This window comes from Bos javanicus, chromosome 3, assembly GCF_032452875.1.
Source record: "Bos javanicus breed banteng chromosome 3, ARS-OSU_banteng_1.0, whole genome shotgun sequence".
NCBI lineage: Eukaryota > Metazoa > Chordata > Mammalia > Artiodactyla > Bovidae > Bos > Bos javanicus.
The window spans coordinates 74430373-74455929 of NC_083870.1; the positions used below are offsets into that span (position 1 = coordinate 74430373).

At 36.9% G+C, this 25557-nt stretch overlaps 1 protein-coding gene across 6 annotated transcripts in view; it reads left to right on the forward strand.

Moving 5' to 3' along the window:
• The window catches only part of PTGER3 (prostaglandin E receptor 3), a 230868-nt gene that overhangs the window by 19553 nt on the left and 185758 nt on the right, over window positions 1–25557 (forward strand). For 3 of the 6 annotated variants that reach the window (XM_061411597.1, XM_061411595.1, XM_061411599.1), the window contains exon 2: window positions 17198–17377. The exons of 1 other annotated variant lie outside the window; for it this stretch is intronic. In XM_061411597.1, coding sequence (XP_061267581.1) covers window positions 17198–17377 — 180 coding nt within the window. Of the gene's footprint in view, window positions 1–17197; window positions 17378–20917; window positions 23765–25557 lie in introns of those variants that run through there. 2 more of the 6 variants (XM_061411596.1, XM_061411598.1) reach the window with 2 other exon arrangements.

Sequence of the window (25557 nt, forward strand, 5' to 3'; positions counted from 1 at the left end):
CTGGGTAAGCAACTTGCTTTAAGATCCACAGTTGGTAAATGGTATTGAGCAAATCAAGCCCAAATGTTTTTTATTCCAAAACCACCAAGGAGCTTTGGAATGCAGCTTGAGTCTAATGAATGATGGTACTAATTTAAACAGTAAAACTGTGAGCATTATATTTAAAAAAAAAATTATGCCTTTCCCTTTATTTGTTAGCTTTTATTGTTTCTACATTGTTGTTAATAATAAAAATTCTTATAAAGACTGAAAACAGTAAGAATGGGAGACACAGCATTGTTTGTGTAAAACAAGAGAGAAATTAATTAGAAGCAGTGGGTATATGCAGTGGAAAACAGCTGCTCTAATGCCTAGTATCCAAAGAAGAGAAAAACAAAAAGGATGTTTCGGAAGGTGCCCTGCGGATAACAATTAAACAGTGAGGAATTTTAGCAACAATAGGGAAACAGTAAAACTAACAAAGGCAGGGAGAAACAATGCTTCAAAAGATGCCAAAAAATTTCAGTACATCAGTGTTGCCCTCAGTTGTTATTAGAGATGGTATAAGGTGGTATTATTAGAGATGATATAATATTCTTCAGAATAAAGAACGTAATTACAAATCTAGGGTTGGGACAGCCTTCAGAGTTGATTAATCCAGAAGCTCAGCACTGTAATCAAGAGAGCTTGCCTCTTCTTACACAGTCTACAGTTTTGCCTCATCCTGTGTGTGGCTTGTTCCCCTCGGGTAGTAGGCTGGTTGCTAGTACATGCTTCTTTGTTCATCTCTTGCAGGACAAAGAAGCTTTGTTTTGCTATGGCTCTCTCCTAAAAATGAAGAAACTTTTCCTGGGATGTCCCTGGGGAGCTTCTTCTTAGAACTTATTGCCTAGTATGGGGTCATACCATCATCTTTGATCCAGACATTTCCAGCAGCTAGGGATGGGTCAGCCTTGAAGCACTTAGGCGCCAATGAAAATAGGTGTTCTGGTGAGAAGGGGAGATGGGAGAATGGAGAAAGGCAAAAATGGACACTGTGGTGATGATATTTCTGCCATTTAATTGAGAGAATACAGGTGGAAGCCCATCAAAATGTATAAGGCATTGGACCTGCACTGTCCAATATGGTAGCACTAGCCACTTGGTTATTAGACAGTTGAAATGTGATCACTCCAAATTGAGATACAATGAAAATGGAAAGCAGAATCTTTTCATTATTTTGAAAAATAAAACATCATTTACAATATAAATATCACATGATACTTGATGGTGTTCATCTGCCATCTGTACAGTGCCTGAAAGGAAAGAATGATTGTTAAGATGTATTTCAAAGCTGCTACATAAACCTTATTGGATTATGGGATTAAAAAGGGACTTGTGCCTCTACTGGATATGGCAAGTTACCATTCTGTTGTGTGTGACAGCCACGTTCGTCCGCACTGGAATTTATGTACTAGTTAGGAGGTGACAGTGAAAGGCTCTTTTATGCTTCATTGTATTGTTCTTAACATCAAAATAAGAATAATACCCAAAACAATAATAACAAATACTTACATAGTACTTATTATAAGCCAGATTACAATACTGTCTATATGTCTGTTAACTCAACGACCTGGAAGGTGAGTGGGTTGTAGAAATCAATGTCTTCAGTTCTGCTACTTTGAAACCCAAAAGGATAGTCAGTCACTAGAAATATTTGGTTGCCACTTTTCCCCTTCACAAAAGCCAAGCAGTAAAAGTGCAAGTTAAACCCAGTTAACACAGTTCTCTTTTAAAAGGTTGAGGCATTGGCAGCCAAACTTCTTGTCATAATGAGGAATCATAGAAAGTTCTCCTTAATATCAAGGAAAAAACGATGCTGCTATATGATACTTTACTCCCCTCAAGCTGTGGATCTGGCACTGCACTATTGCTTAGACCCTATTTATAGTCAACAGAACAAGAGTTAACTGTAAAGAAAGCTGGCAAATTTTCAGAGGGAGTGTTTTGTGTTGGGGAAAAGAAAATAATATAGTGTCAGGAAGTTCCTATGCTAACATAACTAGAAACCTAACATTGGCAGGAAAGTTTGCAAGTAAATTATAAACTGTTACTGATGCATTATCTGTTAGACTCTGAGGGGCATTTTACATATTTATTATAATATAGGCATAAGATATGGCTTCTCAGGTGGCACTAGTGGTAAAAAAACCTGCCTGCCAATGTAGGAGAAGTGTGAGACGCGAGTTCAATCCCTAGGTTGGGAAGATTCCCCTGGAGGAGGGTATGGCAACCCACTCCAGTATTGCTGCCTGGAGAATCCCATGGACAGAGGAGCCTGGGGCTACAGTCTATGGGGTTGTAAAGAGTCTGACACAACTGAAGCGATTTGGCCTGCATACATATTCTTTTGTGTGTGTATACATATACCACATTTTCTTTATCTATTCATCTGTTGACAGACATAGGTTGCTTTTATGTCTTGGCTATTAAAAATAGTGCTGCAGTGAGTAGGGGCATTCATGTATCTTTTTGAATTGTACTTTTCTCCAGATAAATGCTCAGGAGTAGACTGCAGAATCATATGATAACTCTATTTTTAATTTTTCTAAGGAAAATCCGTACTGTTCTCCATAGTGGCTATCCTAATTTACATTCCCACCAGCAGTGTAGGAGGGGTCCTTTTTATCCACAACCTGTCTAGCATTTATTATTTGTAGGTTGAAAAAAAAATATTTTCTTATTGAAATATAGTTGACATATAATATTATGTTCAATATTATGTTAGTTTTAGGTGTACTAAAAAATGATTCGACATTTGCATACATCAGTACCATCTGTCCCACACAAAGTTATTACAATATTATTGACCATATTCCTTGTGCTGTATTTTACATCTGCATTACTATTTATTATATAAGTGGAGGTTTGTAACTCTTAATCTCTTTGAAGTGTTCTGTGCTCCCACCTCCCTCTCTTCTGGCAACTAATTGTTCTCTGTATCTATTACTCTGTTTTCTATTGTTTTTTAGTCTCTATTTCATTTATTTCTGCTCTAATCTTTATTATTTCTTCCCTTCTAATAACTTTGGGTTTTGTTTGTTCTTCTTTTTTAGTTCCTTTAAGTGTAAGGTTAGATTGTTTATTTTAGATTTTTTGTTTGTTTGCTTCCAAAGATAGATTTACATCAGTATAAACCTCCTTCCTAGAATTATTGTTATTGTGTCCCACAGCTTTTAGATTATTATTTTTCCATTTTCATTTGTCTCCGGGTATTTAATTTCCTGTTTTATGCTTCAGTCACTCATTGGCTTTTTAGTAGCATTGTTTAGCCTCCATATGTTTGTGGGTTTTTGCAACTTTTTCCTATTAGTTGATTTCTAGTCTCATTCTGTGGTCAGCGAAGGTGCTTGATATGATTTCAATTTTCCTAAATTTATTGAGACTTGTTTTTTGGCCAGCATGGAATCTATCTTGGAAAATTTTCTGAATGCACTTGAAAAAAAAAATATGTATTTTGCTACTTTTCTCTTGTTACTTTTAAGATTCTCTCCTTATCTTGATTTTTTTTTTTTACCATTTAATTATAATGTTTCTTGATGTGGATCTCTTTGGATTCATCTTGTTTGGGACTGTCTGTGCATCTTGGACCTGAATATCTGTTTCTTTACCTCATTTAGAAATGCTTTCAGCTATTATTTCTTTAAATAAGTTCTCTTTATTTTTCTCTCTCACATCCTTTTTGGACCTTTATAATGTGAACACTCCTCTGACCATGGAATTCGCCAGGCAAGAATACTGGGGTGAGTTGCCATTCCCTTCTCCAGGGGATCTTCCCAACCCAGGGATAGAACCCAGATCTCCTGTACTGCAGGCAGATTCTTTACCATCTGAGCCACCAGGGAAGTCCAGTGTGAACAGTCAGATGCTTGAGTTGTCCCATAGATCTCTTTAATTATTCTCATTTTTAAAATTCTTTTTTATGTTCAGCTTGAGTGATTTCCACTTCTCTGCCTTCCAGTCCACTGATCTGTTCCTCTGTATCATCTAATCTGCTACCGATGCCTTCTAGTGTATTTTTTTAAATTTCAGTTATTATATTCTTCAGCTCTATTTGATTTTTCTCTGTATTTTCTAACTCTTTGTTAAAATTCTCACTGTGTTTATCCATTCTTCTCCTGAGTTTTGTTGAACATCTTTATGATCATTACTTCAAACTCTTTATTGGGTAGCTTGCTTATCTTTACTTCATTCTTTTGTTTATTTTCCTGAGGTTTTGTCTTGTTCCTTTATTTGAAATATATTCCCCCATCTCCTCATTTGGACAGTTCTCTGTGTTTGCTTGTAAGTATTGAGCAGGTCAGTTACATTCCCTGATCTTGGAGAAGTGGCCTTATGTAGGAGATGTCTTAGAGCATCGCAGCACACACCCCTCTGCTCACCAGAGCCATATGCTCTAGGGGCACCCTCTCTGTGGGCTCTGCAGGCTCTTCTGTTGTGCTAGGGTTCACTGCCATGGGTGCACTGGTAAGCAGGGCTGGCTCTGACCCAGGTGGCTACTAGTCTGCTGGTGGCAGGACCAGGTCCTGGGGCAGCTGGCTGCACGGGTCTGAGGTTTGTGGGGAGGGGGTCAGTCGGGGCTAGTGCCAACCCACTGGTGGGGTCAGGTAAGCCCCTGGATTCCAAAATGGCACTTTCAATACCTGTTTCCTTGAGGTAGAATGAGCTCCTCAGAATGACTGTCACCAGAATCTGTCTCCCCAAAAGGTGTCCCAGTTGACTATTCCCTTCTCCAGAAAGCTCTCCAAGATCAGCAAGTGGGCCTGACCCAGGCTTCTTTCAAATTCCTGCCTCTGAGCTGGGTCTTGGGGAGTATGAGATTTTGCTTGCAGTCTTTAAGAGAGAGTCTCTGTTTTCTACGGCCCCATAGTTCTCCCATATGCAAGCCCTGCTGGCCTTCAAAGCCAAACATCTGGATGCTCATCTTCCCATTGCAGGACTGCTGGGCTGAAGAGCCCTTTGTGGAGCTTGGACCCCTGAATCCTTAGGGAGAACATCTGCCATTGTCATCCTTCTGTTTATGGATAACCTACTTAGAGGTATGGGTCTTGACTATCCTGCATCTCCATCCCTCCAACTCATCTTGTTGTGGTTCCTTCTTTATATCTTCAGTTGTGAAAAATCTTTTCTGCTAGTCTTCAGGTAGTTCTCATAGACAGTGTCTCTGCAAAAGCTGTAATTTTGGTGTGCCTGTTGGAGGATTTAAGCTCAGAATCTTTCTGCTCCACCATCTTGGTCACACCTCTGTTTTATTATGAATATTTACTTCTCCTGTTGATTTTATAGCCCAGATTTCTAGCCTTTTCCAGGTTACTGCTGTAACTATGAATATTCTACTTAAAATTATGAATGATAAGATGTTCTTGTGAAGTGAAAGTTGCTCAGTCGTGTCCAACTCTTTGCGACCCAATGGACTACATAGTCCATGGAATTCTCTAGGCCAGAATACTGGAGTGGGTAGCCTTCCTCTGGGGGATCTTCCCAACCCAGGGGTCAAACCTAGGCCTCCCTCATTGCAGGCAGATTCTTTACCAGTTGAACCACAAGGAAAGATGTGCTTAAAGTCCATTAATAGCTAAATTGAAGCTGTCATCTTGGTTAATCATAACAGAAAGAAAAAAAGACCAGAGTCTTGAATAAAGAATAAATATTAATGAATTTGTGCCTTAGGTGAAAATTCTAGAATCTCTTACCCACGGATGGGTAGGATGAACTCTACTATTATTATTTATTCATTTGCTAATTCAAAACTATTTATAAATCTACAGTGTAATATATTCTGGTCTAGGCTTGTCCTGAGATATACCTAAAAATATAGGAATGAGTCCTACTCTTGTAACAATTTTCATCTACTAGGAGAGGCTGACCATTAAGAAATAATTTAAAACGTGCAGGAGAGATAAAGGTAGTCAAGAATTTGGGGAGTCCATATTATGAATTATCTACCAGGCTTTTCAACAATACATGAACCGTGAACTTCCAGATGTTCAAGCTGGATTTAGAAAAGGCAGAGGAACTAGAGATCAAATTGCCAACATCTATTGGATCATCAAAAAAGCAAGAGAATTCCAGAAAAACATCTACTTCTGCTTTATTGGCTATGCCAAAACCTTTGACTATGTGGATCACAACAAACTGTGGAAAATTCTAAAAGAGATGGGAATACCAGACCACCTGACCATGCAGGTCAAGAAGCAATAGTTAGAACTGGAATGGAACAGACTTGTTCCAAATAGGGAAAGGAGTATGTCAAGGTTGTATATTGTCACTGTACTTATTTAACTTATATGTAGAGTACATCATGCGAAATGCTGGGCTGGATGAAGCACAAGCTGGAATCAAGATTGCTGGGAGAAATATCAATAACCTCAGATATGCAGATGACAACACACTTATGGCAGAAAGTGAAGAAGAATTAAAGAGCCTTTTAATGAAAGTGAAAGAGGAGAGTGAAAAAGCTGGCTTAAAACTCAACATTCAGAAAACCAAGATCATGGCATCTGGTCCCATCACTTCATGGGAAATAGATGGGGAAACAGTGGAAACAGTGTCAGACTTTATTTTTCTGGGCTCCAAAATCACTGCAGATGGTGATTGCAGCCATGAAATTAAAAGATGCTGACTCATTTGAAAAGACCCTGATGCTGGGAAAGATTGAAGGCAGGAGGAAAAGAGGACAACAGAGGATGAGATGGTTGGATGGCATCACCAACTCAAAGGACATGAGTTTGAGTAAGTGCCAAGAGTTAGTGATGGACAGAGAAGCCTGGGGTGTTGCAGCCCATGGGGTTACAAAGAGTCAGACACAACTGAGTGACTGAATGAAACTGACCGGGCTTTTGGCAGAGGAAATAGTAGATAAACTGACGTTTCAAATATACACAAAAAATAAGTTGAAATTAGTTAAGAGAGGGGAGTGAGAGTTATAAGACCCAGGATCTGCAGTTATAAAAGTTTAGAAGAAAGAAAACTGGCACTTTTGAAGAACTCAAAGAAGTTCAAAGTAATTGAAATATAGATGTGGGAGTAAAAATGGTGAGCATTTAGTCTACAGGGTCCAAGTGATGATGAGCCTTCAATGTCTACCTTAAAAGGTTTAGACTTTATACTCAGGGCAATGAAAAGCCATTGAAAAGCTTTTTAAAGTGGAATAACAGTCAAATTTTTATTTCAGGAGCAACCTTGTAAACAGCACAAAGGGGCCCAGAATGGAGTCTAACAAATCATATAATAGACAACTGTAGTAGGTTAGACAGATATGATGGTTGTCTGACTTTAGGGTCAATGGGAATGAAAATGAAATAAGTGATAGATTAAAAAATATTAGTTACTTATTGGACAATTTGTGATTGAGTGTGAATAATATTACTAATGAGGTGGAATGGGAGAGAAACAGCTAGAGATGAGAAACATAGACAGAGCAGTAAATCAAGATGAACAAAGAATAATTCTTGAGTTTCTGTCTTAGGGAACTGGGTTTACTGAGATAGGGAAGATTGGTGGAGAAGCAGCTTTGAAGAAGATAATGATTTCAGTTTGAACTTGCTGAATTTAACATAAGACATCTAGGCAGAATTGTGCTTTAGGCACCTAAATCAATCAATCTGGAGATTAGAGAAGAGGTACAACCTATAGTTCATAGATGTGTTTTGAAGTCTTTGGGGTAGAAAAGTTTTCCCATTGAGTTTGTACATAGAGGCTCCTTCCCATATATACGAGATAGAACTAAAAAAATGCTAACATTTTCAGGATTGATAAAGAAATAGGGGCCATAAAGGAGACTGCAAATGAGCATTCAGAGAGATAAAATTAGGAAGAAAATCAGAACAAATGGCAGTTGGAATGTTTGAAAAATAGAATCCTGAATGTTAGGCAACCTGAATTTTAGAGAAGAATGTTTCAAGAAAGGCTGGTGAGTGTCCAGGGCATTTCAAAACCTTGCTGGCTGGCTTGGAAACAGCCTTTCCTGAGGATTTATGGGCACTGAGGTCACGTTATAGCAGGTTTAGGAATAAACTTGAAGATGAACAGGATAGACAACTTTTTGGAGAATTCAGCTGTAACTTCTGGAACAGTATTTGTAAAGAGATGAGAATTCCACAGAAGGTAAAATGATAATGGGGAAAAGCCAAAAGTTAAAGATAAAAGAGGAAGGAGGTAACTGAGAAAATAAGACCTCTGACATTCATGAAGGATAGGATCCAAGGCACAAATAGAGGGTTAGTCTTAGCTAGGAGATAGAAACTTTTCTGTTTGAGCAAGAGGAAAGGAGGAATGGATAGCTGCTGATGCTGATCTTGGTCCTAAGAAGGTGAAAGGCACCGAAAGAGCTTATTTTTTCTGTGATGTGAATTAGGATAGAAGAAGATGTGTAGAAAAGTGAGAGACAGAGAGAGGGAGAAAAAGAAAGAGAGAGAGAAATGAGTTAACTAGGGAATGAGATAAGGAGATTGGGGACCAAAAATTCAAAAAGAGAGCCCAATGTGCCCGTATTTACCCAGTGCCCATCCCAAGTACATGATTGTCTATTTGAATCCCTCTGTGAGATAATGTTGTCTCACAGCATAGGTCTTAAAAAAGAGTGACATTTTGACATGAAACAAAGGAAGAAGTTGTCAGGTTAGAATCTCAGTCATTAGCTTGTGTTGTATACTTAACTATGCACAGGAAAGAACTCTTGTATGCCATGGCTGTACTATCCATGAGTCACAGAGGCCAGTAATGTACAGCCAGACATCATATTCTCTTTAACAAACCAAAATACGTTTGTCTATTAAATGTTTTGACCCATTATAGAGTCTCAGACTGTACCTATTAGTTGTTAAATTATTCTCACATCAACTACCTAAGAATTCAAGCTAAAATGACCACATGATGGTTCTAGGTTCTAAAATTTTGCCAGTAAATTATATAATAGGCCATTGTTTATACCTAAGCTTTCAACTTTTTGAATATGAATGCTTATTTTCTAAGTATGAAAATAATACATATGTTGTGGAGAATCTGGAAAACAGAGAAAAATATAGAGAAGAAAATAGAAATGACCCTAATTTCCTACTCCAAGTTAACTATTTCTAATATTTTTCTATATATACACACAGAGTAGTTTTGTCCTTTTGGATTATGTTATGTAATAAACATTTGTTTCACTTTTAAATCTTGAACATTTCTTTGTATTATTAATTATTCTTCAAAAACATGATTTTAAATGTTAGCATTGAGATGCACACTGATATATATTATGCACACTGATAGATGTTCCATAATTTGAACAATGTCTTTTTATTGGTCACTTGTTTTTAATTTTCTGTTATATTTATACTGAGGAAAATATCCCTGCCCACAAAACCTAGCCCACACCTCTGATTCCTTCCTTAACCACTTAGCTGCTCTTGTCACTAACACTGTGGTTTTCTGAGTGTAAGACAGTATTAAGATAGAGTATTTGGGGTTTAAAGGAAACTATACTTTGGCACAAAAAAAAACCTGTCTTAACTCTAAATATTTTTAGATTAATGTTCCTTACACTTTGACAAAGACATATTGTCTAGACTTTCTCTTGACACCTGGGATACATAAGTTTGAAATACAATAAAGTACCCTTCTGACATGTATTACAAAGCTAATCCATCATCTATAATCCAAGGAATGAATATTTTTATAGAGTAGATTTTTGCCTTCCTCTTTTTAGCCAGAGTTTGTATTCTTGATACTGACATTTTGGGACTATTCTAATAGAAAGATAAAAATTTATCTAGACATAACACATGTACCCAGTTATACTGAGCCACACTGATTTTACAATTCATACTAGCTGAGAGGAGAGAGTAATTCCTCGGTACCAAATAATGTGGTGGCAGACTTCAAGCTTCTTTATAATTTTGAGGTCCCTCCTGTGTATTGATTGAATAATAATTATGCATTTTCAAATATTTTTAAGGTGCAAATTTGGAAGTTTGGGGGGTTTTTTTTGAAATGGCTGTATTAGGTAGAATTTTAAGGAAAGCAGACCTATAGATCATGCATTCATTTCCTTGCACTTTTCCCCATAAGCATTCCTGTTCTTTCTCTGAACATCAAAGCATTCTGTTCTAGAAGCCTATGCAATAGTACAATAGCCTAGGGCTGGGGAGAGGTATGCTGTGTAGATTGAAAGTATCAATTATCCTTATCTCATTTTAATTTTCACAACTGCACTACTAGGTGAGAAGATGCTCAGTAAGCATGGATGAATGATGTTTTAGAGAAGAGGAGAAATCAAGATCCAAAGTTAGGTAACTGGACCCCAAACTAGAAACAGATTTGAGTCAGATTCATGGCAGGTCTTTATCTCTGATCTGTGTGTTTGCATAAGTCTGCAACTTCTGTAATATCTCCCCTTAGAGCTTCATAAATCTTGTCCCTTGTCTTCTTATACTGTCTACTTTCTAACTTTGTATTTTTCCTCTCTCCTCCATTTCCCAAAAATCACATGTGAAGTTTTTCTACAGAAAAGTTTTGTCTTTTGTTCTACACCTTTTACCTTTTGGTTGCTTTTTCTTTTTTTTTTTTTTCCTCCAAATTAAACCCTTATTCATTTTCCAGCTTTGCCCCAGAATTCATCAGAAAAAATATAGCCATAGAAGAGTATATGAGAGACCATCCAGTCCAGCCCCAGGGTTTAATATTAAATTTAATAAAGCACAGAGAGTAAGTGACTTGCCTAAAGTCATAAATGCTGGCAGAGCCAGGGTAAGATTTGCTTTTTCTGATTCTTGTCCCGTTGTTGTTTTGAAACATTTAATAAAACTGTATAATAGTGAAGATGAAATAATGCCATTCTAGTAACTTTTCTTAATGCGTGTGAACTGTTTATTTCCAAAGTTTTCAGATTAGATAAGGCTTCTGAAACAGAGTCTAGAATGCTGAGATGATTTGGCAACCTGAGAACAGAGTTGTAATCAGACCAGAAAGACTACAGTTATTTCTTAAATCTACAGTGAAGCTTCCTTCCATGAAAGTCCTTCAAATTATGTAATTAAGTGGTTCAAAGGGCCCAGGCTGGTTTGAGTGTGTTATAACAGCACATTTATCACACTGTACAGGGAGTTTCCAGTAAAGCAGGTTTATTCTTCTGTAGCCTGACAACAGAGAATTACAGAAAACAAAGCAGCATAGATAAAACTGGCTGTAAGGAAAGTTCTTTTACGCACTTATGTTAGGAATAATCTGGAAATCATAAAAACCACATAATAGAGCATAAGGGAAAAATAAAAGTTTTATTCCCTCCCCACAAGTTAATTGTTCTGTATTTTCTTATGTATCATCTTCAGTAGATACATGTAGTCTGTAACCCAAGGCATTTTTGAACCAGGAAATAAAGTACTGAAGGTTTTTAAATGTGTGTTTAAAAATCCTACCAATACAATATTGTAAAGTAATTAACCTCCAATTAAAATAAATAAATTTATATTAAAAAAAGTCCTACTGCAGTAAAATAAAATCCAAAAGAATATTAAAAACAGTCTTCCAAAGGACCCTCTGGAGGTTCAGTGGTTAGGATTCTGTGCTTTCCCTGCTGGGGCTGGTTCAATCTCTGGTGGGGAGCTAAGATACTACAAACCATGAGGTGTGATAAAAATAAACCAAAAAACCCAAAGAACGGTTTTTCTTTTAGTGTTGGTGTTTGGTACGTTTTGAAGATCATTCTTATTGGGGAAGGGACAAATATTGTTTTTTTCTTTAGGATGAAGAAGAGTAATTGCCTTTGACACTAAGCAGGGATGGAGAATTTAGGGGTTACTGATGTGGTTGTGTTCATTCTTATCATGATACAAAAAGAACTCTCTCTTCCTGCTGATAACCAGAGGAGAGGCAAGAGGCCTGCCTGGGAGAGTCATATGAAGCCTGGGGAAGATTCAGGCAGAAAAGTAACTGCTCTCTTCAACCAGAGTTGGTCTCACAGCTCTCTTGATCAGATTGTTATATGAGGCCATTTTGAAGGTGCGATTGTGCGGTGTGTTTCTTAAAAAAATAGCTTCTGTGGTGGCCAAGCATGCTGTTTTTGGTTTGTCCCTTGCCCCTGGTAGAATGGGACTAAGAGGAATCATTAATCTACCAGAAATCTACATATTGATGTCAGAGTTTTTCTCCTGAAGTCTGATCATCTAAAAAATATTTGCAAAAATTGTAATCTCTGTTTAGCTCCCTAAATAGAAGGAAGTCTAATATAGGACACTTATAGGACACCAAGGTGTTGACAGGGCTGGATTCCCTGATGGAAGCTCTGAAGGAGCATCGAAGACTCATTTCCCTGCTATTTTCATGGATGCTAACTTGCATTTGGGCTTCCCTGGTAGCTCAGTGGTAAAGAAGCCACCTGCCAGTGCAGGAGATGTGGGTTCGATCCCTGGGTTGGGAAGATCCCATGGAGAAGGAAATAGCAACCCACTCCAGTATTCTTGCCTGGGAAATCCAATGGACAGAGGAGCCTGGAGAGCTATAGTCCATGGGGTCACAAAGAATCAGACACAACTGAGTGACTAAATAACAACTTGCATTTATGTTCACAATTACACAAGAAATTAGTTCTATTTTCCATCCCTGCTGCCATTTGGAAATGGTAATATCACACTCACTGCCTCTAATTCCAATTATCTTCATTCTGCACATGTCATGAATTCTGGGAAAAGCTCGAGTGTCTCTCCCCATGTGCCAGCTATTGCTTCCAGGGCTTGGTTTCATAATTTCATAATCACTGCATTGTCAATAGGAAATTACAGTAGATCAACCAATGTTAGGCATATGAAACCTGTATTAGCCTAATGAAATAATTTTAAATTATTAGCTTCATAAAAATTAATTTTAGAATAATCAAGGAAGACTATAAAATGACTGAAATTCCATCTTAATAAGTAATTTTGTGAATTTTCCTGATTATACAAAGTGGGAGAAATTCAATATTTTATTTTGTAAAAGAAAATGAAGATGTAACTTATGTGAATTCTTAAATCATTTTAGATGAGGTTCAGAATACTTCCTGAAAAGTAGTAAATGGCCAAACATATTTTATTATTAGATCCATCTCCCTCTGACCACAGCTGGAAAGGTTCTCAGATTTTAAGGACCCATGTGGTTACATTGAACCTACCCAGATAATTCAGGATAATCTCCCCATCTTGAGGTCCTAAACATTAATCACATGTGGGAGGTAGTATTCAGTTCACAGGGCTATGAGCCAGCATCAGAAGATACTAATTAGATTATTCAATTTTAAATAAATTTGGTTACAATAATTCATATTTATTAATGAAGAGAATAATCCATTTCCTTTAAACAAAAGGCTTTCCTAAATTGTTTGAAATGTTTTTATGCACATAAAATTTTTTAAATAATTGAATAATTATTTAATAGTAATAATTCCATTGCCTTCCACAAATCAAAATACATATTTTACATTTAATTGTAATAATAATATAACTTTATATACATGATACTATCTTACATTCTGTTCTTTTCATTTAATTCATATGCATGTATATAATTATGCAACCACCTGTATTTCATTAAGCTTTATTCCTGATACTAGATATTTATATGTTTGCAGTTTCTTACTAGATTATTCTTCATTGGCCATTCACTTATTTGTCCAATTGATTTTTCCTTTTTTGAATAAATCCCTTGGGAAAAGTTTCTTTGAAAGAAATGACAGACTATATGTCTACATATTTTTCTCTTCTTTTTGTTTATAGAGCCATAATTTTGTTCAGATAGTAGGTATAAATTGGTCAAGGACTGAAGTAACCACAGAGAATGGTTTTGTCTTATAAGCTAGTGGACCCCAGCCTTTTTGGCACCAGGGGCCAGTTTTGTGGAAGACAGTTTTTCCACAGCTGGGGGCGGGGGTAAGGAGCGTGGCGGGGGGCGGTAAGAGACGTGGTGGGGGGGTTGGGGAAATGAAATGGTGCAGATGATAATGAGAGTGTGGGGAACTGTAAGTGTGGAGAGCCCAGGGGAGCGGCTGGTGAAGCTTGGCTCCCTTATCCACCGCCCACCTCCTGCTATGCAGGGTTCCTAAAAGGCCATGGACTGGTACCCGTCTATGGTCTGGGGGTTGAAAAGTGAAAGTTAGTCGCACAGTCATGTCCAACTCTTTGTGATCTCATGGACTATAGCCTGCCAGGCTCCTCCGTCCATGGAATTCTCCAGGCAAGAGTACTGGAGTGGGTTGCCAGTTAGGGACCCATAATATAAGCAAAACCTGGACATTTCCATTCCCTTTGCCAGTGATTGTTTTAAGAATTAACCTGTGACTCAACTCTGTCCCTGGTAGGACTTCCCTGGTAGCTCAGATGATAAAGAATCTGCCTGCAATGCAGGAGACCTGGGTTCAATCCCTGGGTCAGGAAGATCCCCTGGAGAAGGGAATGGTTACCTATGCCAGTATTCTTGCCTGGAGAATTCCACAGAGGAGCCTGGCGGGCTACAGTCTTTGGGATCGCCAAGAGTCAGACACGACTGAGCGACTACCACGCACACAACTCTGTCCAGTAAGACCAAGTTGACATTTGTATAGCTGATGAGGATTTGATCAGAGCTGGGATTTAGGGTGCCGAATTTGTGTCATGCTGACATCTGTTTGCTCTATCGGGCTGTCTGTTATTACTATAAATCAGATGAGAGGAAGTGCTAAACTAAGATGAGACTGGAAAAAGAGCAAACTGCATTGCAGAGGATGAGGTAAAAGAAGGTTTCACAGGTGACCCTGATGTGTTGAGTCAGGGTGACTGTAAGAAAGTAAGTGCTGTTGCTGTGAATAGTAGGTTTGTGGGTGTTTAGGATGCTCAGGGATGTTTCGAACACTTCAGTTTGGGATATACGACCTGAGGACAGACCATCCAAATAAATGTGGGTCTTAAGCGACACTTTGAGTTCAGTCGAAATATAATGTGAACGACAAATGCATGCCACATATATAATTTTAAATTTTCTACTAGTGTAATATTTTACAAAATGGTTTTAAAAAGTAACAAGAAACAAATGATGCCAAGTTTAATTATGTATTTTAACACACTATATAAAAATATTATCATTTCATTATATAGTCATTACATATCCCAACGTCCCAATTTTCTTCAGTCACATTTGAAGTGCTTAATACCTGTGCATGTCTAGAAAGACCAATTTAGGAACTGGTAATAAAGTCAGCACCTTTCTTTGCTTGCAAGTGTGAACCTGTTTTGGGGTTGTTCCTGCTTTTTTATTGCTGTTATGAACAATGCTGTAATGAACAGTCATACACACAACCTCAGGTGCAGGAATTCAAGGCAGTGCATTCTTGGGAGTGGGACTTCTGCAAGGTAACAAGTGAGACAGTTTGATTGTTTTCTGAGGTGGCTGCTCCAGCTCATAGTCCTGGTAGTACTGTGTGCAAGAGTCTATATTGCTGCCCATCCTCGCTAACATTTGGAAAAGTCATGCTTCATTTTTCTCAAACTAGTGAATATAAAATGGTTTCTTTGTCATAACATTCATTTCTCTGATAGACTAATGAGCTTGAATATCTTTTTCTGATGTGTATGAATCTTCACTTTTTTTCTCTCCTGTGGAAATCACAAATATTTATTCATTCAAATATAAATACATTATGTATATTATAGATGTCATATATTAATATATTCATATATGTGTCACATCTTCATTCACAGGTGTTTATTGAACACAACCTGCTAATTATTAGTCTAGGTACTGGGAATGAACTAGTGGGGAAAAAGGTATTGGCCCAGATCCTACCTTCATGGAATTTACATTCTGGTGTATGTGCAGTGACTGGGTAGAGACCCAGAAGGGTAAAATGCTATCTGTAATATGTTAGTGAACCTGGGTTTAAGTCTGACTCAGCTATTTTATGTCATTAAAGCTTGGTTTCCGCAATTATAAAAATGAGATGGCAGTAGTATTTATCTTCTATTATTTATTAAAAGCATATGAAGAACTTGACACAGTGTCAGGCAAATTGTAAGGATTCAGAAAATGCTACTGGCCATAATGATAATACTAATAATATGTAACTGCTGTTTTCCCCTTTCTTGCATCTATCTTTTCTTTTCTTTTTTTTTTTTTAATTTTATTTTATTTTTAAACTTTACAAAATTGTATTAGTTTTGCCAAATATCAAAATGAATCCACCACAGGTATACATATGTTCCCCATCCTGAACCCTCCTCCCTCCTCCCTCCCCATACCATCCCTCTGGGTCATCCCAGTGCACTAGCCCCAAGCATCCAGTATCGTGCATCGAACCTGGACTGGCAACTCGTTTCTTACATGATATTTTACATGTTTCAATGTCATTCTCCCAAATCTTCCCACCCTCTCTCTCTCCCACAGAGTCCATAAGACTGTTCTATACATCAGTGTCTCTTTTGCTGTCTCGTACACTGGGTTATTGTTACCATCTTTCTAAATTCCATATATATGCGTTAGTATACTGTATTTATGTTTTTCCTTCTGGCTTACTTCACTCTGTATAATAGGTCCCATTTCACATCAGTCAGAATGGCTGCGATCCAAAAGTCTACAAATAATAAATGCTGGAGAGGGTGTGGAGAAAAGGGAACCCTCTTACACTGTTGGTGGGAATGCAAACTAGTACAGCCACTATGGAGAACAGTGTGGAGATTCCTTAAAAAACTGGAAATAGAACTGCCTTATGATCCAGCAATCCCACTGCTGGGCATACACACTGAGGAAACCAGAAGGGAAAGAGACACGTGTACCCCAATGTTCATCGCAGCACTGTTTATAATAGCCAGGACATGGAAGCAACCTAGATGTCCATCAGCAGATGAATGGATAAGAAAGCTGTGGTACATCTATCTTTTCTTAAGTAGTCTTTTTTTTTTTAGTTACAACTGCCAAAGTTTAAGATTACAGATGTTTTGCCTGACAAGGACCAAAAGCCAGAGAATATGTGTTTTTAAAAAATCTGCCTCATGTTGAATAGGCAAAAATGTGGGAAAATCCAGAGGAATATCTTATATAATTCAGGGCTGTGTTCTGTGAGTATAAATGTTGCTTGAATTATTCATTTTAATCCAACAACCAACTTATTGTAAACTAACCATGTGCAAAGAACCATGTGGGGAGATGCATATGACTTTATTAATCTTTGGAATAATAATATGTCCCTTTTTCTTAGATAATGATGTTGAAAATGATCTTCAATCACACGTCAGTTGAGCACTGCAAGACATACACAGAAAATCAGGATGAGTGCAACTTCTTCTTAATAGCTGTTCGCCTGGCTTCACTGAACCAGATCTTGGATCCCTGGGTTTATCTGCTGCTAAGAAAGATCCTTCTTCAAAAGTTTTGCCAGGTAGCAAATGCTGTCTCCAGCTACTTTAATGATGGACCTAAAGTGCCGACTATCTCACTATCCAATGAAATAACACAGACAGGAGCATGAAAGAGAACACTTAATCAACTTGCATGTTCACAGCTTTTGGCAAAAAATAGCCCTAAATCTTACTGTGAATTTAGGCATCTCTGGCATGCCGCTATTTATGCATTGAAGTAGAATTTTTGATATAAGGCCTAAATGGTCTCAGAAGCATAAATATTAATAATCCCCTATGTGCCAAAAGTATTGAAACACAAACAAAGGAAAATAGATTAATAACAGTCTAGTGTTTTGGGGTCTGTCCCATATGTAGCTGAATGTGTGATTATTTATTAGGTGAAAGCACTTCTTTTGTTTTTATAAATGATCTTGGTCTGTGGTGGGGGCCGTGTAGGGATAGTCAATATTCTAATATACTGAGTACGTGGGGATTCAACACACAGATATTTGAAGACAAGGCAACAGTTTGTTTTTGCTCAAAGGCCTTGGTCTTCTGCTTTCTCTTTTACTCTCTCTTTCTCTCTGTGTCACTTTTATTCCCCTTAAATTTTTTTAAAATGTTGATTTAGGATGAAAAAATACATAACATATTCACAGTATTCATTAATACTGATGTTACTTAAATGTCATTCAATATGCAAATTAGCTGCTAACCTTACAGAGTCTGTTTTGGTTGGGTTGGTAATTAGGTTTATTCATTATCTGAATGAGTCAGTTAATTCCATTTATTTCAAACATGACAATTTGTGAACATCCAAATTGTTCAATGTTCTTCCTTTAGATTACAGTTTTAATTCCTACAAGCCTGGAGAAGATTCATGAAACTGTACTTGGGAGTCAGTGAAGTGATTTTTTTTCAAAATTCTATTTAAGGACTGATTTGAGCCCTAAATATAGGTACTTTGGCTAATTATTTTCCCTGATTTTTCCATCCAAAGTATTCTCTTCAGTCTTTTGTGTATTTAAATACTAACTCCTATTCTAAGACCAGTAAATATTTTAAAGCTTCCATAAAGACTTTCCATAGTTTAGCCTATTTATAGGATAAGGAAATTATAATATTGATACCTCACAGCACTTTCTCTGCCCTCTCTTCAAAGTTTCTATCTAAATATTTATTATTAAAATGTATCTCTTATTATGTGCACAAACCTTGACAGCTAAGCTTGATATCTTTTTGGCACAAGTAGGTCACTACATTAAATTTTGAGAATTACACTTAAAAAAATAAAAACAACTCCCCAACAAACACAACAATCTTTCAAATCAGACCTACATAAAATGTTCTTTGTTCTTTAGAGCATTTGTTTTGCAAACTTACTGCTTCTCATTCAGAGTTTAACTTGCTTTTTCCTTTATTGTTTTCCCAGTTTTAAGAAACTTGAAATTTATTTATACTCCTTTATAGTAACTACCTTTTTTTGTGTGTATTCAGTAGGCATCTGGGGAAGAATTAATTTAAAAGGTGCAAAATATCTATTAGATTAATATGTTTACTAGGCTAAGTCAATTAGGAGGAATCAATTTAAATGCTCATGTCAAATTGAGTGAGAAGGCAAAATCTGCTGAGAATGCTTATGTAACTCATGGTGGTTCCACTAGTCTAGGTTTTGGGGAAAAAATGATGACAAATAACCTATACTAAAAGGACATTTAAAAATTTCTCTATACCATAGAATTGAATAATTCCACAAGTCACCTCATGGAGGATGAGACAAAACTATATACTTAAAAAAAAAAAGTGTACTTAAATGACCTTATAATTAAGAGGCTTTAGGTCCTAGGTTTAGACACATACACAGCATAGATTCGAGTAGTGAGAGCTTGAATGGGTTATTTCTTCCAGCACCTTCCACTTGGGATATAGAAAGTGTTTAGTGACTATTTGTTCAGTGAATGAATGAATAATTATCTGCCAAAATCAAATGCACATCAGTGGAGTCCCACTATATGGTTGAAGTGCTTCGTGACTACAGACCATCGAGCTGATAAAGTGAATGAACTCTGCTTGTTTAATTACAGAAATACAAATTTATCTTCAAATGTTCAGCATCATATTGCTTCATAACAAAGTACATCATTTGTATTAATAATTTGAGAAACTACTACTCCCAAGTGGTAATTGAGATTACAGTCAAAGAAACATCACTTTTCATCCAACCACAGAAATTCATAAAGACAAAACAACCTAAAACTCATGCTTAACTATGGAATAGTTTCCTGCCCAAGGATATGTGGTAGCTGTGATTGATGGCAGTTTTTGAACAAGCTTGAAAAGGAAGTGGAAAGAAAGAATTACATAAACAGCATATGACGTGTTAGTACATGAAAAACCTGGTAAGAAATGTTAGTCCTAAATGATATTGGCCTTTGGATGATAGTTGAGGTTAGATTTCAGGCTGTTCAGAAGCCCTAAGTGTGGTAAGGAAGAAAACATCTAAAGTCACTGCAGAAGAGTATATCAGTTTCCAAGTTTAAGTTCCTTAGTCTTTAAGTTCACTTGAGTATACTTAGTCTTGAGCAGGAAAAAAATGCATGCATAAATTATGACAATCCCCAAACTTCTCAATGCTGGTTTAAAAAAACGGAGGCCTAGGAAACCAAATAAAAAGACGTGAATGCAATGTAAAATTAGATGTAATATCGACTGTTGTAGATTTTACAAAGCTATTCTGATTTTCCATACAGTGAATTTATTCAGCTATGTTGTATCACAGAAGAGAATGATGACATGTCAACCAATAAGAACAGTTTACTTTTCAAATGAAATAAGTATGGTAGATATCTTTAAAATATTTTAAATTGAAGAAATTAAATATGTTATCCCAGGATTTAGCAAATCTGCCTAAGCTATATACCAAGTCATTTTAAGTAAACATAAGCATTTAATCATGCCAGATTCAAATGATTGACAATTTAAAGCCACACATATATACTGAACACTTATTTATTATATAAAAGACCTCTTGACCATGTTATGGAATAAAATTTTAGAAACTTATGTAAAAGTCAACTGTAAAAGACCCTGAGAACACACTGGCATTGAGTAATAGACAAACTAAAAACTCTGACCAAACAGTATATTAATAAGGTGGACAATCTGTGGCAGTATTCTTAGATTTTCAAGAATTAGGCCTTTTATTTAATACTTTGTATGTTTTTGTTGGTTTTGACCCCAGATTAGTGATCTGTTTTCAGTCTTCCCCATGTTGGTAATCATAGCCCTTTTGTACTGGGATTAAGTCAGCTAAGAAAATAGAAAAATCGTATTCTTTGAAATGTTAAACACATATATTGCCCATTTATTTTCATACTTTATTCCCAAAGCTTCTTTTGAAATATGCAGGTTACTAGAAAGTGAGTGTGGAGAAGGCAGTGGCACCCCACTCCAGTACTCTTGCCTGGAAAATCCCACGGATGGAGGAGCCTGGTAGGTTGCAGTCCATGGGGTCACTAAGAGTCAGACACGACTGAGCGACCTCACTTTCACTTTTAACTTTCATGCATTGGAGAAAGAAATGGCAACCCACTCCAGTATTCTTGCCTGGAGAATCCCAGGGACGGGCGAGCCTGGTGAGCTGACGTCTATGGGGTCGCACAGAGTGGGACACGACTGAAGCGACTTAGCAGCAGCAGCAGCAGCAGAAAGTGAGTGACACAGAGAGACTGTAGAGTATTTATTACTACAAACATATTAAAAGTTTATTGTGGAATAACTGAAGTTTCCATGATTTACCTCTGTAAAAAGTTTAGGTCATCAAGCATACCATATCTTCACAGCTGCTTGTTTATTTCTGTCATTGTGATTGTGTATGTCTCAAATCTACTAAAGCTGAGGTCTAAATAAGTAAACAGAATTGTTCAATGAATAAGATTATATCATTTTTTAAATAAAGAGTATTTAATACTGTGGATATATTGATAGAACTGTTTTCTGAGTTGCAATACAATGTTAATAAGAGGTGACATACATCTATGATGTTTCATAATGGAGGTTATGATATAGTCTATTTACAAAATTTGAAAATCAAACTAAAACTCACATGCACATTTGTTAAGAATGTGCTATCAGTTCAAAACTCTAAGACAACTAACAGGTAGTGATTACATATGAATCTTGAAACAGAGAATTATAGCAAATTTAAAAATTAGAACTTCATTATACTGGTATCATGTATATGGATACAAATTTACATGTGAAAGTTCATTACCCCTGGATTACTCTCACCCAAAAGGTTTCAATTTTATAATGATTCGTATTGTAGCCATTAAGTAAAATCTTTCACATGCCTTCCCTGAATGCCTTTTTTGGACTGAGTCCACCTTGAATAAAACTAAAGAAAGTAAAAAGAACAGTACAGGGTGACTTTGTTCTCACAGTGACAGATGGAAAACTGAAACTATGCACATCTATAAAAGACTTCAGCACTTCTAGAAGTAAGGTGTTTTTTTCCCCCAAAGGAGGTCAACAATTAGTTTTTAAATCAAATGGAATTATATCTTCAAAACATGCTGCTTTACATTTTCTTTCTCACTCTTCCCACTCTCTACTCTTTTAAATAATGAAAGAGCACAGAATTTTAATTTTATGGAGTCTCTATTTTATAAATCTTAAGTGAGGATTCTACCTAAAGGCTTGCCATTTATACAAGTTGGGTTGTAAACCATTACATTATGATACCACAAGCCTACTACGTTTTGATTCTCTAGAAATGCAGTTCAATCAGGTATATACCATATTTGCTCATATATAGATTACACATTTTTTATTGAGAATGAAAATTATTCTATTTTCAGAAATTTTACATCAATTTGTTTTAAATCGTAAACAACTCATATCTACTGAAATGTTAATTTCTTCATTAGAAAGAAGACTGTTTCCCTGGCTCCCTTGCCTCCAGCCTGTTTATCCATTTTCTCATGGAGAGAAAGTAACAAATATTTACTATTGGTGAAGCTGGGATTGTTTTTAAGAGAGAGAATGGTTTCACATTTCTAATGTGCTAATGGACTAATCTATGAAACAGATCTGAGTCTGTTTTTTAATATCTGCTTTAATGAAATAATTTTATTATGGGAGTAAAGATAAGAAGGAAAGAGATTAACATCAGGTATAATTAGGTTTTCAGGCTTATCAAGCATTTAGATGCTTATCAAGCATTAGAGATGATAGCACTTCTAAAATTTTTTGATCAGCTCTTAAATTCCTTTGTCAGTTGCTTTACTTTTTTTTTTCTTCTTTTTTTTTTTTTTTTGGCCTCACCCCGCAGCATGTGGGATCCTAGTTCCCCGACCAGGGATCGAACCCGGGTCCCCTGCATTGGAAGCACGGAGTCTTAACTACTGGACCACCAGGGAAGTCCCTGTCAGTTGCTTTAGAATTAGAATAGTTTGGCCTTTTAATTAAAGTGAATCAGATATCTAGCCAAAAGCTTGCCAATCACCAGAATTTAATATGAAAATAGTTTCTTTCTATGGTTTTCAATTTCTGTAGAAACCAAAGCTGAAATGTTTAGCAGGAGAAAATGCATATGACTTACTGATGGACTTCAACGTTCTTTCAGCTTTTGAAAGGACACTCCTATGGACTAGACATGGAGGGTGGGACAGAGAACAAAGACAAAGAGATGAAGGAAAACCTATATATTTCCAACTTGTCAAGATTCTTCATCCTTTTAGGCCATTTCACAGAAGCAAGGAGAGGAAGGGGCCACATTTATCTTCATACACTTGAGCATCAGTAGGACAAAGTGAGGAGTGGCCAGTGTTCTTTTCTGTAAAAGCAAATGTTTAATTCACTCAAGTCATCATTGACTGCCAAACTCTTTTTCTTCCCAAGCCTCCTGTATATAGATAGAATATCTTACTTTCTCCATCTTCTTTAACAAAACAATCTTTTACAGATAGCATAAAGTTGAACATTTCTGTAAGCAAGCAAATTAAAAATAGGCACTGATTATCTTAATCTGTTTACAACAAATGAATATATTATTTTCAATATGTATCTAAGTGAGAATTGAAATCATTGACACTGTAATAAATGATGTAAAGCTCAGTATAGAAATTGTATGTTCCTCCACCTTTGCTACTTAGCATTCCATTCCAGTGGGTTAAATGGGAAGGTATACTTTTGTCATCTTTATGTAAAATGTTTCTAGGAGTTATGTTCAGTATATCTAAACATATCTTCCACTATGTTTGAAAGGATAGTCTTCAATATTGTGGAGACAAAGAATAAAAGACTGAAAAGTACATCAGAATTTTGATGGCATTCAAGTCATAGCTAGTCTGTGTATTTAACAAATAAATGTATGTTATTTATGTTGTGTTTGTCAATGGAAAATAAAGTTGAATGTTCTGAAATGGCCCTGTCTTTCTTTCCTGATGCCAACTCATGTCAGGAATGTTTTACTGATAATTGCACTAAGTATTTTGCTGAAATCTTATTAGATTTGCTTTATCAAAATAATAGCACAATATAATGCAATCAGTTCAGTTCAGTCACTCAGTCGTATCCAACTCTTTGCAATCCCAGGACTGCAGCACATCAGGCTTCCCTGTCCATCACTAACTCCTGGAGTTTACTCAAACTCATGTCCATTGAGTCTGTGATGCCATCCAAACCTCTCATCCTCTGTCGTCCTCTACTCTTCCTGCCTTCAATCTTTCCCAGCATCAGGGTCTTTTCAAATGAGTAAATTCTTTGCATCAGGTGGCCAAAGGATTGGAGTTTCAGCTTCAACATCAGTCCTTCCAGTGAATATTCAGGACTGATCTCCTTTAGGATGGACTGGTTGGATCTCCTTGCAGTCCAAGGGACGCTCAAGAGTCTTCTCCAACACCACAGTTCAAAAGCATCATTTCTTTGGCACTCAGCTTTCTTAGAGTCTAACTCTTACATCCATACATGACTGCTGGAAAAACCATAGGTTTGACTAGATGGACCTTTGTCAGCAAAGTAATGTCTCTGCTTTTTATGTGCTATCTAGGTTGGTCATAGCTTTTCTTCCAAGGAGCAAGCATCTTTTAATTTCATGGCTTCAGTCATCATCTGCAGTGATTTTGGAGCCCAAGAAAAGAAAGTCTGTCACTGTTTCCATTGTTTCCCCATCTATTTGCCATGAAGAGATGGGACTGGATGCCATGATCTTAGTTTTCTGAATGTTGAATTTTTAAGACAGGTTTTTCACTCTCCTCTTTCACTTTCATCAAGAGGCTGTTTAGTTCTTCTTCACTTTCTGCCATAAGGGTGGTGTCATCTGCATATCTGAGGTTATTGATATTTCTCCCGGCATTCTTGATTCCCGCTTGTGCTTCATCCAGCCTGGCATTTCACATGATGTACTCTGCATATAAGTTAAATAAGCAGGGTGACAATATACAGCCTTGACATACTCCTTTTCCTATTTGGAACCAGTCTGTTTTTCCATGTCTGGTTCTAACTATTGCTTCTTGACCTGGATACAGATTTCTCAGGAGGCAGGTCAGGTGGTCTGGTATTCCCATCTCTTGAAGAATTTTCCACAGTTTGTTGTGATCCACACAGTCAAAGGCTCTGGAGTAGACAATAAAGTAGAAGTAGATGTTTTTCTGGAAGTCTCTTGCTTTTTCTATGACCCAATAGTTGTTGGAAATTTGATCTCTGGTTCCTCTGCCTTTTCTGAATCCAGCTTGAACATATGGAAGTTCTCGGTTCACATACTATTTAAGCCTTGCTTGGAGAATTTGGAGCAATACTTTACTAGCATGTGAGATGAATGCAATTGTGTGGTAGTTTGAACATTCTTTGGCATTGCCTTTCTTTGGGATTGGAATGAAAACTGACCTTTTCCAGTCCTGTGGTCAGCTTTCCAAATTTGTTGACATATTGAGTGCAGCACTTTCACAGCATCATCTTTTAGGATTTGAAAGAGCTCAACTGAAATTCCATCACCTCCAATAGGTTTGTTTGTAGTGATGCTTCCTAAGGCCAACTTGACTTCACAATTCAGGATGTCTGGCTCTAGATGAGTGGTCACACCATCGCAGTTATGTGGGTCATGAAGATCTTTTTTGTATAGTTCTGTGTATTCTTGCCACCTCTTCTTAATATCTTCTGTTTCTTTTAGCTCCATACTGTTTCTGTCCTTTATTGTGCCCACCTTTGCATCAAATGT